General features: G+C 34.1%; 1 protein-coding gene across 1 annotated transcript; it reads left to right on the plus strand.

Moving 5' to 3' along the window:
• Positions 1-1,042: 1,042 nt before the first annotated feature.
• LOC128551612 (heat shock 70 kDa protein 12B-like) lies at positions 1,043-13,359 on the plus strand (the record flags this gene model as incomplete). The annotated part of the gene is made up of 5 exons (XM_053532507.1): positions 1,043-1,105; positions 9,122-9,403; positions 9,877-10,095; positions 10,370-10,529; positions 12,497-13,359. Coding segments are annotated over 5 exons (1,587 nt in total), but the record flags the coding sequence as incomplete, so codon positions are not given.
• Between the last annotated feature and the right edge of the window lie 2,296 nt (positions 13,360-15,655).

The raw sequence follows: 15,655 nt of genomic DNA on the forward strand, positions 1-15,655 counted from the left end.
GTGATAATAATGAATAAGCATTTGTTTTGTTTGTTTTGGATTCAACGCTTTTTTTTCAACAGTATTTCAGTTATGTAACGGCGGCAGTTAACCTGTTAATAACCAGTGTTCCTGGGTTCTGTACCAGCACAAACCTGTTCTTTGCAAGTAAATGCCAATTTCTCTGCTTGAATCAAAAGTGGTGGACAAATTATTTCAGACACAATTTTTGTTTATCAAAACGTCACAGAGAACATACGCTCCGCCCTGAGATCGATCTCACGACCCCGCGATCTGAAGATATATGCTCTCCCTATTGAGCTAAGCGGGCGGGCTTATTAATCTATTATATTATTTGCCTTACAAATATTGTGAATTCATAGGGATAATTATTTCCTTACGTGTAAGATCGAAATATCTTTCACAAAGGGGGAGTATCTTGTTAATATGCATTCAAAATACGATGTCATGCACATCACAATTTAAACCATGTTACATTGTGCATTTTAAGGGACTATCAACACATTTTAGTCAAAACATACATTATCCATAAAAAAATGAATACTCTGAGAGAGACTTGTGGTACAAACTGACAAGATATTTGCAAGATATTTTATAAAGAACCAAACATTTTGTGCAGAAGGTAGTAAACCGTTGCAACGATTTGAAAAAAATGCAGAAATTCTACATTCTTCTTGCATTTTTATCAATATGTAACTTTTAGGTTCACCCACTTTATTTTTTGATTTTTCAGTGTCATATATAAACATTGTATGCCAAACTTGGTGGAAATGATCATGTTGACGGTTTCTACACAAACTGTGGGCGAGTAGCTTTAACATTAAATGCTAAACGAAACGAACTTTTATAAATCCTTACAAATAGCAATGATACGAAATATAACAAAAAGTAGTTAAAGCATTCTAATGTCAAACTGTCGGGCCTGTCATGGTGTAGTTTATCTATAAATGTTTTATTTATCACAGTTCAGTTAGTCGTGTTAATCTGAATAATGTTAGGGTCATCAGAATATAAAGTTAAACAGTTTAGTGTGATTTTGTAGATCATGATGGACGCAAAGGAAGAAATGGAAAAAAGTTTCAAGGAAGATAAATATAACTGGGAGGTTAGTGCATATATGTTGCAGCATTTCAATTTTATATCGTGTTGATTATTTGGAGGCAGTATTGAATTACTAATAAAGCACTAATAAGTAAATAACCGTAGCTGTTAAATGTCTAATAACGATAAAACTAGCAGAAATAAACAGGCTGTTTCTTTAATTGCTTTGCTCAATATTTGTCATGTTAATAATATTTATTGACTGCAAAATATCATTTGTAAAATCACTAGCAAAATTAGTCAATGGATAAGTGTACATTTGTTATAATATGTTTAGTTAACATGAACAATATGATTCTTAACTATCTATTAATTACACACACACAGACTCCTTTTTAAATTGAATTTTGATATGTGTAACTCGTTCTTAGGCAAAGCTAATATTACACAACCATATCTGCAAATACGTCGAATAAGGATTCTTCCTTAATTCTTCGAAAATGTCAGAGTACTTAGGGACACGCTTCAAGACTGACTTTTTAAAAAGAACATTGAATTTCGTTTGTTATATTTTGTAAATAAAAGGAAAATGCAAATCTGATTAAGGAAAGTATAGACAGTCTGTATATCTATAGAAACACATTTTATATATAAAGTATTTAGATGCGGAACGCCACCGCTGGCTTATATCGGGAAATATTATATAATCATGTTAGTGTGGTGTCAAGACAGTGTATCATTATTTTAACATTAACGTCATCTTCTCAATGTGTTGTGTTAACTTGTCAAACTGTGTCTTATTATTTCAACAAGTCAGGTTATCCTGTCAAAGAGTGCTGTTAACTTGTCCAAACACTCTTGTCAAGCTAAAGTGCAGTGAGATCTTGTCTACAGAGCGTGCTATTAAGTTAAAAAACTTGACAAGATCAAAATTAATGATACCTTAACAAGGTAACAAAGCTTTTGGACAAGATTAGGAACTGTTTTGACAAGTTATCATCAAATTTTGACATTATTAAATGCCTAGTAAACATAATAAGATATTATTTTGACAAGTTAACATCAAACTTTGATATGATAACATAGCTTATTAACACAATAAAGACACTATTTTGACAAGTTAACACCACACTTTGGCAAGATGATATAGCTCTTGAACATAATGTCACACTTATGAGAGAAGATCACATGGTACTTTCACATGATAACATTATTATGATAGCTTTTTAACGTATAAGTACCGCACAGTATTATGGCGTTTTTATTTTTAGCAACATGTAGATAAACAATCAGTACGTAGCAATATCTTTTAAAATAGAAGATGTTGGAAGAAAGATCAACAGTTGGCTTGATGACGCAGTAGGTTGAGTGGATAGAAATGTTATCATTTTGTAGTGACAGTTTTGGTGGTTCGAACCTTGCAATCTGACTAAAGTACTTGATCTTCTAAACGAAGATCTGAGAACGACCCATTCACAGTCGTCTTCTGTATATTTTGGATTTCCAGTATTGCTATTTTTATTTTCGCAAATCCCCGACAACTTGTTCGAATGTCAAAGAGTAAGAAAACTTTGAAGTCAATCCAGGGCTCGAACCCGGGACATCTCGCTTACAGAGCAAGTGCCCTACCGACTGAGCTAACCGGCTATCTGACATCTTTCGACATAAAAATTGTAGATATCAAAAACCAAGGCTTTTTTAAGCTTGCAGAATGTTGTAAGTTAGCTTTTGATTGGCTAGCGGAAGGGTCGTCAGAACGAGGCTATCAATAGCTCGTTGTCAGATCCTAAGCGTAGCGTAATAGGAGATGTACTTTAGTTAGATTGCGAACCTTGCATCCGTCAGTTTTTCTTTTCTTTTTCTTTTTGCATTTAATTTATGCAGTTTGTGTAAGTTTGTGTTTTTGTCTGGTTTCTAATTTATTCAAGAAAGCCTCAAAAACATTAGATCATATTAAAGATGAAGAGTATTTAAATATGATCATGATGATTACGTGTTAACAGCGACATATATAAATTAGTGAGCAAGTTAGTACTAGATTAACAAACTTGCGTTGTTTTCGTTGAATCGCATTTGAAAAAAAATAAATTAAAAATACTATTCAAAATACTATTTTACGGGTCCGGGAATCGGACTCCCGACGAAATAGTATAAGACGGGTACCATTACCGCTCGGCCAACGAGGCATTACTATTGTCAGCGTAAACGTTGTGTAATGACTTAAAGTTATGCTATTGTTTTGTTTGTTTACATTTCAAAGCGCCTTATTACTGTGCGATATACAGTATATATATAGTAGTCGCAACTTGACCGCAATGGTTGACAATAGGCCGTTTATTCATATCGATTATTTCATTGTAGAAATAAGGGGTGCTTAGGGTAGCCCTGTATATTTATATGGAATTAGTTTGTATACAGCGTTTTACGTACACGCATTTTCAATAATAGGTTGTGCCTCATTATGTATTATAATACAAAGGTCAACCATCGGGGTCAAGTTGCGTCTACTATACCTATAATAAGACACTGTTTTGACAAGTTAACACCACGCTTTGACATAATAACACGGCTTATGAACATAATAAGATACTATCTGGACAAGTTAGCATCACGCTTTAACACGATAACATAGCATATTAAAATAATAAAACACTGTTTTAAGAAGTGGGAAATAAAACCACACTTTGAAAATGAAAATGAAAACGAAGCCTTTTAACATAAAATCACCCTCGGTAGACAAGATCAAACGATACTTTGACATAATAGTATATCTGTTTTGACAAATTAATACCACCCTTTGACATAAAAACTACCTAGTTAACATGATAAGACGCTATTTGGACAAATTAACACCACACCTTGACATGATAACACAGTATTTTAACATAATAAGACTCTATATCAACAAGATAACACCACAATTTGAGATCAAAGCATAGTAAATACTGGAGGACGGATTGCCTTGAAATGTATTGATTCTGTCAGGTCCGAGATCAGCAATGTCCCTTTTCTATTGGGAGTGTTTAACTAGTAACTGTCTATTTCGGTTGTTTTTTTACAACAGTGCAACCATTTTCTTGCCAAATTTCTATGTCCATTGCTAATTTAATGAATAAATATGAACAATGCAGTCATTACCAGACTGCACAGATGTGCATGTAGACACATACACACAATTACAAAATAATCATTTTGTAATAACTATTGGGCAAATATACATCAAACTATAATAACGTAGGGAACAGAACTGAAACACATTTTTTAAGGTTATTAATTATAGCAGGGACGATCAAACTTTTAAGGAATACACATATAACTGATTACCGTGCTGCAAATTTAAATAGGCTGAAATAGCCAAATCATTTGAGCATGAAATATTTTGATTTTGCTCTAGATTAGTAATTACTTTTACAGATTTACCGAAAGCTAAGTAATATTGTATTCGGCAATATAATAGATTCCTTTCTCAATAAATTTCCAAGTATCATAAATCATTTGAAAATCTTTTACTTCGTTTGATTATCGAAAGCATCTATCAAAGTTTTGTTGTTCTATTTCACTTCTTTGTGGTTATTAAAAATAACAAATATCCGAGCTTTTATTTCCCCTAAATTCTGAATTTTAGTACAGCTAATTTATTTGTGAATTCCATTGATGTAAAATCTTCAATGAAAAATCCGTCATCCAGCGATAAGAACACTGTCTCGTATATAAAGCGTGTTTGGTTTATTGGTCAGCGGGCACATCATCTGCTCGAGTTAATTCTACACTGGTCCTCGGCATTTCATTTAAGCGCGCAGTAAAGCCTGGTGATTTCAGTTGTTCTTTGTGCTGCCATCTGAGAACTATTTTCTTTTGGCGGAGTGTGAAGTCTATGGTGGTTATCAAACAAGAGGACCATGATGGTCCTGAATCGCTCACCTGTTCCCACATGACCCAGTTTTGAACTGAGTATGAAATTGTTCTTTCTCTTATTTGACATAATGACCTAGTTTTTGAGCTCATGTGAACTAATTTTGAACATGACCTAGATATCATCAAGATAAAAATTCTGACCAATTTTCATGAAGATCCATTGAAAAATATGGCCTCTAGAGATGTCACAAGGTTTTTCTATTATTTGACCTACTGACCTAGTTTTTGACCGCACATGACCCAGTTTCGGACTATATCTAGATATCATCAATGTGAAAATTCAGACAAATTTTCATGAAGATCCATTGAACAATATGGCCTCTAGAGAGGTCGAAAGGTTTTTATATTTTTAGACCTACTGACCTAGTTTTTGACCACAAGTGACCCAGTTTTGAACTTGACCTACATTCAAACCAATTTTCACACAGATCCCATGAAAACTATGGCCTCTAGAGAGGTCACAACGCTTTTTATATCATTTGACCTACTGACCTAGTTATTAATGGCACGTGACCTAGTTTCAAACTTGACCTAGATATCATTAAGGTAAACATTCTGACCAATTTTCATGAAGATCCATTCAAAAGTATGGCCTCTAGAGAGGTCACAAGGTTTTTCTATTTTTAGACCTACTGACCTAGTTTTTGACCACAGTTGACCCAGTTTTAAACTTATCTAGATATCATTAAGATGAACATTCAGACCAACTTTCATACAGATCCCATGAAAAATATGGCCTCTAGAGAGGTCACAAGGATGTTTTTATTATTTGACCTACTGACCTAGTTTTTGACGACATGTGATCCAGTTTCAAACTTGACTTAGATATCATCAAGGTAAACATTCTGACTAACTTTCATGAAGATCCATTGAAAAGTATGGCTTCTAGAGAGGTCACAAGGTTTTTCTATTTTTAGACCTACTGACATAGTTTTGGACCGCATGTGATCCAATTTCAAACTTAATCTAGATATCATCAAGATGAACATTCTGACTAACTTTCATGAAGATCCATTGAAAAGTATGGCTTCTAGAGAGGTCACAAGGTTTTCCTATTTTTAGACTTATTGACATAGTTTTGGACCGCATGTGATCCAATTTCAAACTTGATCTAGATATCATCAAGATGAACATTCTGACCAACTTTCATAAAGATCCCATGAAAAATGTGACCTCTAGAGTGGTCACAAGCAAAAATTTACGCACGGACGGACGCTCGGACGACCGACGCTGCACGATCACAAAAGCTCACCTTGTCGCTTTGTGACATGTGAGCTAAAAATTGATTAAGCCGAAATTCGTATATATATTCTAAGACTTGTGGTTCCTGAGGCGTGCGTAATTTTTCTTTATTTGTCTCAATATATCCGCTAATCCTGTTATCACATGTGGTCTACCTATTGTTCAATATATTTCTGCAAAACCTTTGCCTTAAAGACATGAAATTGTAAATAAACACTGTTAAAACAGAAACTGAAAGCTTTATCGCTTCAGTAAATATATTTTGTAAATACATGAGGATTGATAATGCCTTTTAGACTAAATTGAATTCTGTATTTAATAAAAGTAGTACCTGATATTCTAAAAACTACCTGTACACAAGACAATTGTGGTATTAACATAATACCACGCTATGTAGATATCACACGGTACCTTAACAATATAAAATAAACTTTTATCATTATAACACATTCTGCAGACAAGATCACACATTTGACATAATCGTTTTTAGGTTGAAATCGCGAAGCGGTTGAAACCTATTATAACCGTATTCTGGATACTGCAAAAAGTCAATAATGACAGTTTTCACTGAAGCAGATTAATCCGCCGTTCTGTTTCCGCACTACTTTTATTATTTACGAGTATACCGACCGCTTATCTCTCTATATAATTTCTATGTAAAAGTTCCTGGTCAGGTTTAACAATCATTTCAATGCACATGATAAAAGAAAATACATTAAAACATTTTTAAAAAGCCCTGATCGCAAGCTTTCTAATGGTGTATAATTTTATAAAATCGAAAAAGAAACTACGACACACTTGCTGTTTGAAAATAGCAAAATCTATTGACTTTAGTATAAAGTAACGTTCGTATCTTTCAGACCTCCAGATTTTGGCTTAAATATATTTCTTTCAAATTGTATTTTTGTCATATTATGAATGAGTTCTTGCTTCTTCATTATTCTTAAAATGGAAAATCAAGAAAAAAAGATGACCGTGTCAGAAATCGAACCCGAACCGTCGCGATAATAAAGACGTTTAGCGGCTGTTTGTATTTTTAATGAAACAGACACTGTATTTCTCATTGATATCATTATAGCAAAATTTAATTAAACCCAAGGGCTCAGTATAAAAGGAATGGCTCCACCCACAAATTGTCAATCATTGCAAATTCAAGAACCATTCAGACATCCTTCAGTTTTTTATATTTTTTTCTAAATAACTCAAATAAGAATGAAAATTATTTAATATAATTTGCCTCATCAATTCTCAAAGTTTAATATTTTTAATGATATTAAATCAAAGGTATACAAAAATATCTCTTAGGAGTTATTTTGCTTTGCTTGCAAAATAACAGTCAAGAATTTGAAAATTTGACAGTAGAAATTTGAAATCTGAACATTAGTCATGTGATAAAGCAGAGCAGTCAACAGGGAAATGTAAACACACAGGTCATGTCAGGTAACAGGCACTAGTTGTTCACAATGTTCTCAATAGTGATTTATCACACTAGCTACTTTACTGATATGCTTGCAGTTCTAAACAGTCGATGGTAATTATAAATTAAATAAAGAAACGGCAAATGACATATATCTATTAATCTGATCTATTAAAACAAATTCATATAAATATGTATGCTACTTTTTTTTTTTTTTTTTTTTTTCTTTTTTTTTTTTTTTGATAAATAAATTAGTTGAAAGCTGTTACTGTAATTCCTACTTATGTTTACCGTGTTGTATTATTTCACATTTCACTAGTCCAGATCAAAGACCATTAACTCTTCAAATCACAAAATGTGATCAAGTTAAATCAAATAATACATACAAATTGAATCCATAATATATTTCACTATAGAAAATCCTGAAATTGATTCTTTGTACACTAAAACTAAAAAGCGTTGATGATTTAATAGTGCCTGTTTAGAATTCAACTGTTACACAATGAGTTTTAAAGTAACATGTATCTTCCATTTTTCTTCAATGAACTAAATTCTAGCAGTAAATTATGAATACTTCCTCTAACCTTATATACATGTGTAGCTGAGATTCAACAGGGATCAAATAGTCTACTAATATCTTTTATCAGGGTCAGTCAGCTGATTCACCTGGCTGGAACAAACTGACCATTTCTTGACCTCACTCACTTTCATGCATTTTGAGGAAGCTCCTCTTACAATTTGGGCGTAGGGCCTACACCAGACTGGCCTTTAAGCCGTTATAGGTTTGCCAGCTTGTCAGTGTGTTTCAAGACACTAGATGGTTTTAATCAAAGCATTTCTAGTATATAATGTGCCATGGATGCAAATGGTTTGAATGTTATACTGTTCCATGTAAGTGACCTGAACTGTTACAGCGGAGTGGTTTATTGCACATCAAATGCGGGTTTCAACCTTTCTGTGCTGTCAGCGCTTTGATTGAAACATAGTAAGACACTGTTTTTACAAGTTAACATCGCGCTCTGAAATGATAACATGAAATGTTCCGGCATAAGACATCTTCGGCGTTTCATATGTAGAATTCGTGCCAGGCATAATATGTTTGATGTTATATATCAGACATGTAGCTGTATCTTGTACCATACTTGTAAATATAGACTTTCATCTATATATGATTTTAAATACTCCAAAGACGGTTTGAATAATTATGTTGAAATTTATAACAAGTTGGCGTTAATTCAGAGTCACGTCCCTTAATTTTCTTTGTTAATCGCTGACCGGAAGCGAGAACAATGGTACATTTAGCTGCCTTGCAAAGCAGTCAATAGTGAAATTGGTACATGTTGCATTGCAATTAATCATTTACGTGTATCTTATTGCAATTATTTTGGTTTGTTTTGTTTTCGTATTTTTACACGATACTTGAAAACATGCTTATATATAACTTAAGATATTTGAAACAAAGTAATCGAATAGTTAACACAAACTTTATACTACTATTCTTTCCAGCCGCGACTAGTTGTTGCCGTTGACTTTGGGACTTCCGGAACAGGCTTTGCTTTTCAGCTAAGAAATGACTACGAGGCAAATCACCATAAAATGTACTATGACAGTTACTTAAGCAGAAATAACAATCGTAAAAACTCTACAGCTGTTTTGATAAGTAAAGATTTTTCAAATTCATACTTTGGTGTTCAAGCTGAAGACTTATATAGACGATCAAAGGACCCTACTAAATGGTATTTCTTCCGACATTTCAAAATGCAGATGTACAGAGACAAAAACCATCAGGTATGATGATTATCTTGTTAATTTAGAACGGTTCAAGAATTCCATATTTAACGAACTTCAGCAATGGCTGGCATTTTATTTGTCGCATGCAATTTCTATTTATTCTGTCCCCAGAGTGAAAACAGAAACGGTGGAAGAGGTAATACATATCAACTGACAAAAGCGGCTGACTTAGGTATATGTAAATTGGTATTATATGTTATAAATTTTATTACACGAATAGAACAAAAAGATCAAATGCGAGGGTCTATCGAAGCATTTTGTATAATTTTATTCGATGAGTAAACAGTGCCGATGTCTAGCATAATGAAATTTAATGTGAAAAAGGGAGTATTAGTGGTGCATTTTCGTAACGATGTTGGCAGGGCTGTTTGATACAAATTACAGAGCGGTTATATATTCAAGATCAAATAGCTGGTATCAATCGTTATACAGCAAATATTATATAACAAATATTGTATTTCATATTAAAGGATATCTGTAGCGGAACAAAACTAAAAGATGTAAATGGCAACCTGTTACCAGCAGAGACTGTGTTTGGTGAAAGTTTGAAGTGCTTAATAGCAGAAGTTTATGAAATGTTAGAGAAAGCAAACATAAATATATTGGAGCATTTCACCAAATGGGTCATAACAGTACCAGCAATTTGGAATGACGGAGCAAAGGCAGTGATGCGAAATGCCGCAGCACTGGTAATAAGTTTATGAACTTTTTCAAATTTGTTAATTTTAAGCGAAACGTTGACATTGAAAAAAATAAAGAACCTATTGCGTTTGTCCTATGATTACATATATTATGTTATCTATATTAACAACATTACACTGATCTTGATCTTTCGCATACAAAGTTTCATTTAATTATCTGCTATAAAATACAGCTAGATTTCTTTTCATAGAGAAACTTCTTCGAAACATTTTAAACGAAAGAATTACCCAAAATAAATCAAATGTATCTGATACACTATAGGCTGGTATAAAATCACGATACCTTACAATTGCGCTGGAACCAGAAGCGGCTGTAATTTACTATGCAATGACAGACGAAAGACCAAATGAGCCTTCGGGCAGTGTAGATCAGAAAATGTTTGCAAGACCAGGCTTTACATATATGGTCGCAGATATTGGAGGTAAATATATTATAATTACTTTTACTCGAATTAAGCAATGAACAAATATTTATATTTATAGTATTTTTATACAAAATTGATATGGCAATAGTCAGTCAATAGCCATATCAAATTTGTATAAATTGTAAGAAAATGTAAGAAAAACTTCACATTTTCACTCGTGCTAGGCGCTCATTAAACTATTTAAATATTCTCACTTCTCAGTGAGATGTGTTCCATATTCACTCAAAACAAACAAATATCATATATAATTATTTCATTTCCTAAACAATATTATACGGAACATAGCTATGCTGTTCAGATTTAATTTAAAATGTTTCTGTCTGTCATGAAATCTGCATGTCTCTATTCCCGCCCCCCCCCCCCCCCCCCCTTTAACTACACAGTTGCAGTAGATTCACTAGCGCATACGCGTAAAGAAAGTGTTGTATCTTTGATAATAAAATTTCTATTGAAATAGCTTGTTTTGTTATAATCAGAAAAATAAGGCAAACAAGTTCCAAAATTAACATTGTTGTTGAAATTTACGCATTAGTATCCTTAAGTGGTCATTTAAAGAGGTGCCCTTTAAAGAATATAGTTTAATCATATTTTATTGTAATTATCACACAAGACATTGTGGTAAATGTACATCAAGACAATAATATACAGATACATATGTAAAGATATATATACAACAGCAAACTATCATTACGATAAGACATATATAATACTACTGTACATTAAGATACATTCGGTAATTTAGCAAAGGTGCGAAAATACAAAAGGGTTGGACCACAAGTTTTACCAACATTAGAAATCGGTCCGTCCCTGGCTGTCAAATTAATGTTAGATTAAACTAAATTGCGGATATTTTGTTTGGATTAGAATGGAAAAAAAGTAAAGAATATACATGTTTAATTCAAAAATCTATTTCAATCTTGACAGCTCAATAAATCAAATGCCTAGGTAAATATATGGCCGTCTTTGCTTTCAGTTTAGTGTTTTGAAAAGCTGATTTTCAATGGGAGTCTTATTCTAGCATTGATCAATTCTTTGTCAGTTTCATAAAGACGGAGGTCAAGCATTGTATATTCTACGTTTAAAATGTTGACGCGCTGACAGGTAAGAAAATATTATAGCGTCAATTGTGATGTCTTATAGCCGCATAATGTCCGTTTCATTACTATTCACACGGGATAACGCATTTGTAATTCAATTCTGCGCATCCGAGCTCAAAGCTATGATACATTTCTAAATCTGACGGTAAACGACGTGAAGGCCAATATTCGTTTATATGACTGAAAAATTGTTGAAAAATACGTTAAACCCGAACACACACAAAATACATATGTAACGATTACTGAATGCAGTAAGGGAAGTAATTCCATTAATATGCAAATTTGTAAACCTGTCAATTATCATTGGAGTAAAATGACAGTATATAGGCGCAATAAATCACCTTTGGTGATGAGCTAGCTTTTCACCGACGGGATTTGTGTGTGTCTGTCCGTGTGGATGCCAGTACATAGCACTAAATCGTTACACATACTTTGCTTTCATGTGTTTTCATTTTCTAAAAAAATAGGTTTTATTGACTTTTCATATCAATAATTTCCAATAAATTTAATCTTTCATTTATATAGCTTACGTGAAATATGTTAAGACAATATATAAGAAGTAAATTTGTTATGACCAGTTATATGAAGCAGATATGGTGCACATGAGGTGGTGAAATTAATATCTCCTTTCCAGATACCATGAATTAAAAATATTAACCATGTCCAAATAATTTGATACATTAATAGTCTTTTACATTCTTTTAATAGTAATACCGAAACATAATTGAACCGACATTACAGAACAAAATACAATTTAAAAAGTTTTTGTTTGATCTGAGCAAATTACTCGATATTTCATAGTCTATGGAAGATGAACATAAAAATATCGTAACTAATAACTGCTATGGAAAATATCTATTCTTTAAGCTGGAACTAGTGACATCACGACAATCCGCATAACAGAGAACGGGAAAATGAAACGAATTCACGAGGCAGTGGGCGGACCGGCGGTTGGAGAAACTATGGACAGACGACTAATCGAGATTGTTGCAGATCTATTTGGAGAAAAAATCTGGAAGAAGTTTGCGAACGAGCGTTCTCGACATTACGCTAAATTTAGAGAATCAGTCGAAAATGCAAAAATAGAATTGGAGTATGATAAATTTCTCGATTTTTTTGATGACAACGTTATGCTGACAATGCCTGAGGGTGTATTATGGGAGTTGGCAAAGGAAATGGAAGAGGAGGATTTAGCTGTAGCTATTGAAAAGAGAGGCAAACGTCTGGTGAATGGAAGACTTAAATTTGCGGATGGGAATTTATGTTTCGACGTTGATTTCGTCAGAAAAATTATGTTAGAGTCAGTGGCAGAAGTGCTGAAGTATATCAAGAATGTAATAGAAAGTGAGAAAGGAGACGGACAATTAATCAATGCAGTCATACTTGTTGGAGGATTTGCCTTATCCGAATTTATTTTCAAAGCAATACAAAACTATATTGACGATGTACGAGTAATGAGGCCTTTGCATTGTAGCATGGCCGTTTTGCGTGGGGCTGTATTATTTGGGCAAAACGAGAGTCTCCTGAATGTGAGAATAGGTATTGCTTGCAATAAGCCGTTTGTGCGAGGGGATCCCAAAGAGAGGAAAGTAAAATATGACGGAAAGATTTGCGTGAAAGATCATTTCTCAAAGCAAGTCACCAGAGGGCAAGAAGTACAAGTCAATGAATGGACCGAATCTATTGAATGCCTTTATCCATTAATTGTTGACATGTTTCTTTTACTGTAATTACATTTAGGTTCACTGTCTTGTCCCTGGAAGATGAAAGAATATATCAGTAATACCCTGGTCACACGAACGCTACGAGCTCCGTATGAGTAGGTTTTCAGTCGAATTTTGGTAAACTCGTACGACGTCCGTAAGGACATCGTTGACTCGTACGAGCGACGTACGGATTTTTTGATCTCGTAGAGGGCTCGGATTAATATGTTTCACCGAGCTCCCAAGTTAAGCCGGGAGCAGCTTGCAAGAGCCCCTACGGAAACCGCATGGACGCCGGAAGAGCTCGTACAGGCATCAGAAGGATTTGGAAAACCGCGAGTCTTGCTGATGCTCGCACAACTATCGCAGGAGACTCACACGGTCAACCTACGATGTCCGTACGGTATTAAGGACACCGTGCGGAGAACGTGCGATGTCCGTGTGAGCGCCGTACAAACCCACGAGCACCGTACGAGGTACTGCCGGGCACCTTGTGAGCTCCGCACGACCTGTCTGCGATGACCGTACGAGGACCGTAGGTACTGTGACCAGAAGCTACGATTGTACAGAGACCGTAAAGATTCTAAAATTGGTGGACTCGTACGCTTTTTAAAACCATACTGTGACCGAGGCATTAATAAACACGCTGATGTGGAAAATATCTGACGGAAAACATTACTCGCGATTCTAAAAACTTGTGCTTTCACATGTCAGCCCGCTTAGCTCTGTAAGTCTTTAAATAAAGGGTTGATCCCCAAAGAGAAGTTTCTTCTACATGACGATTTGTTAAAATAAAAAGTCGAAACCCATCATTTCGCCCATTGGGCAACAGAAATGAAAATGTTGCAGATTTGTTATTGTGCGTGTACATGGACGGAAGCTGTAATGCATGCATCTGCCCACGCCCTCTAGCTCCGGGATGAGTAGAACTCGACATTTACACATGTTACAAGATCAACTTTACAATTTTGAGACATTCATAGTTGTGTACATGGAATCTTTACTGATAGAGTGCAATTCCATGAAAAGCGGTGTATGGTCCAAAATTCAAATAATGGACTAGCCATAAAAAAGAAAGCAATTGGTCCCTTTTGCGTCGCAGGATTACCTTTCGAAAAAATAACAAGATTGCACACTTCGCTTTAATAACGATCACTATTTATAGCTAAATGCACAACAGATATATAACTTCAATATTTAAAGAATGCATATGTACCAAGCTGACATTTTGTACGAAATAAGAATTTTATGTCCAGTTGTCACAGCAGGCTTATTTCTAACCTCAATCAATAAACTTTCAGTCTATACCATGTGTTTTGTATAATTGTACACTCATATAAAACAGCTTTTATTCTTTCTTACCCGGGGGGCTACAATCAATATATATGATTATATAAATAAAAGATATGAAAACATGTTTAAATTGTAGTGCATAAATTCAAGGACGCATGTATAACTGACTTTATTCTAAATATCAGTCGTCATGTGCCCGGTGACCAATATTTCAAACTGTCCAGATTTTCCCTTCTACTGGTTCGGGTTTTATGTTGTATTTTTTTTTTTGTATATGGATGACATTGAACTGGCATGCGAAAGATTGGTGCTGGTCCGTGATGTCCAGAAGGACTTTACCTTTACGCTGAAAGCTGGATGGGTACAAAGCGACTTTAACAATACAAGGGTGTCTTACAACCAAACCCAAACATATTCCATGTAATCTTGTTAGTCTCAACACTTTTATCTTGATTTTAGATTTCACAATTGTGATATCTATTTCGCCGTATTTGATTTACCGATTTATTGATAATGAAAATACCACCTTTCCATTCCAGTTTACCAAGGTGAACAATAGTATCATATAGTACATTCGTTTAATCATTATCCGAAGGATATAGAAGGCCCAGAGTAGTTAAAATAATTAAACTGAGTTTAAAAATAAAGTCAACTATCATCATGTGACATCCACATGATAGTCTATATTTTCATATCAGTTGTTGAAATATAGCCACCATCAACACAAAATACGGTGAAGTATCTAAGTTAACTGTCCCATTTCTATATCTAATTTCATCTTCAAAGATTTATTATGAATTAACTGTGAGCGGCATCGTTTCTTTCTTTCTAAAGATAACTTGACTAAGCGACTAGAAAAGGTTGACTCGTTAAGTAATTCCTGGCAAGTAATGTCTTAAAATCAGATTGAAATATGCAGATTATAAACATACAAAAAAATGTATTCTTTATAACATGGTAAAATGTGCAGATTTGAAGATTTTATTTCACCATGTTTTAAAAAATATGTTTATATACGACTGTGAGAAGT

Source organism: Mercenaria mercenaria, unplaced genomic scaffold (assembly GCF_021730395.1).
Source record: "Mercenaria mercenaria strain notata unplaced genomic scaffold, MADL_Memer_1 contig_131, whole genome shotgun sequence".
Taxonomy (NCBI): domain Eukaryota; kingdom Metazoa; phylum Mollusca; class Bivalvia; order Venerida; family Veneridae; genus Mercenaria; species Mercenaria mercenaria.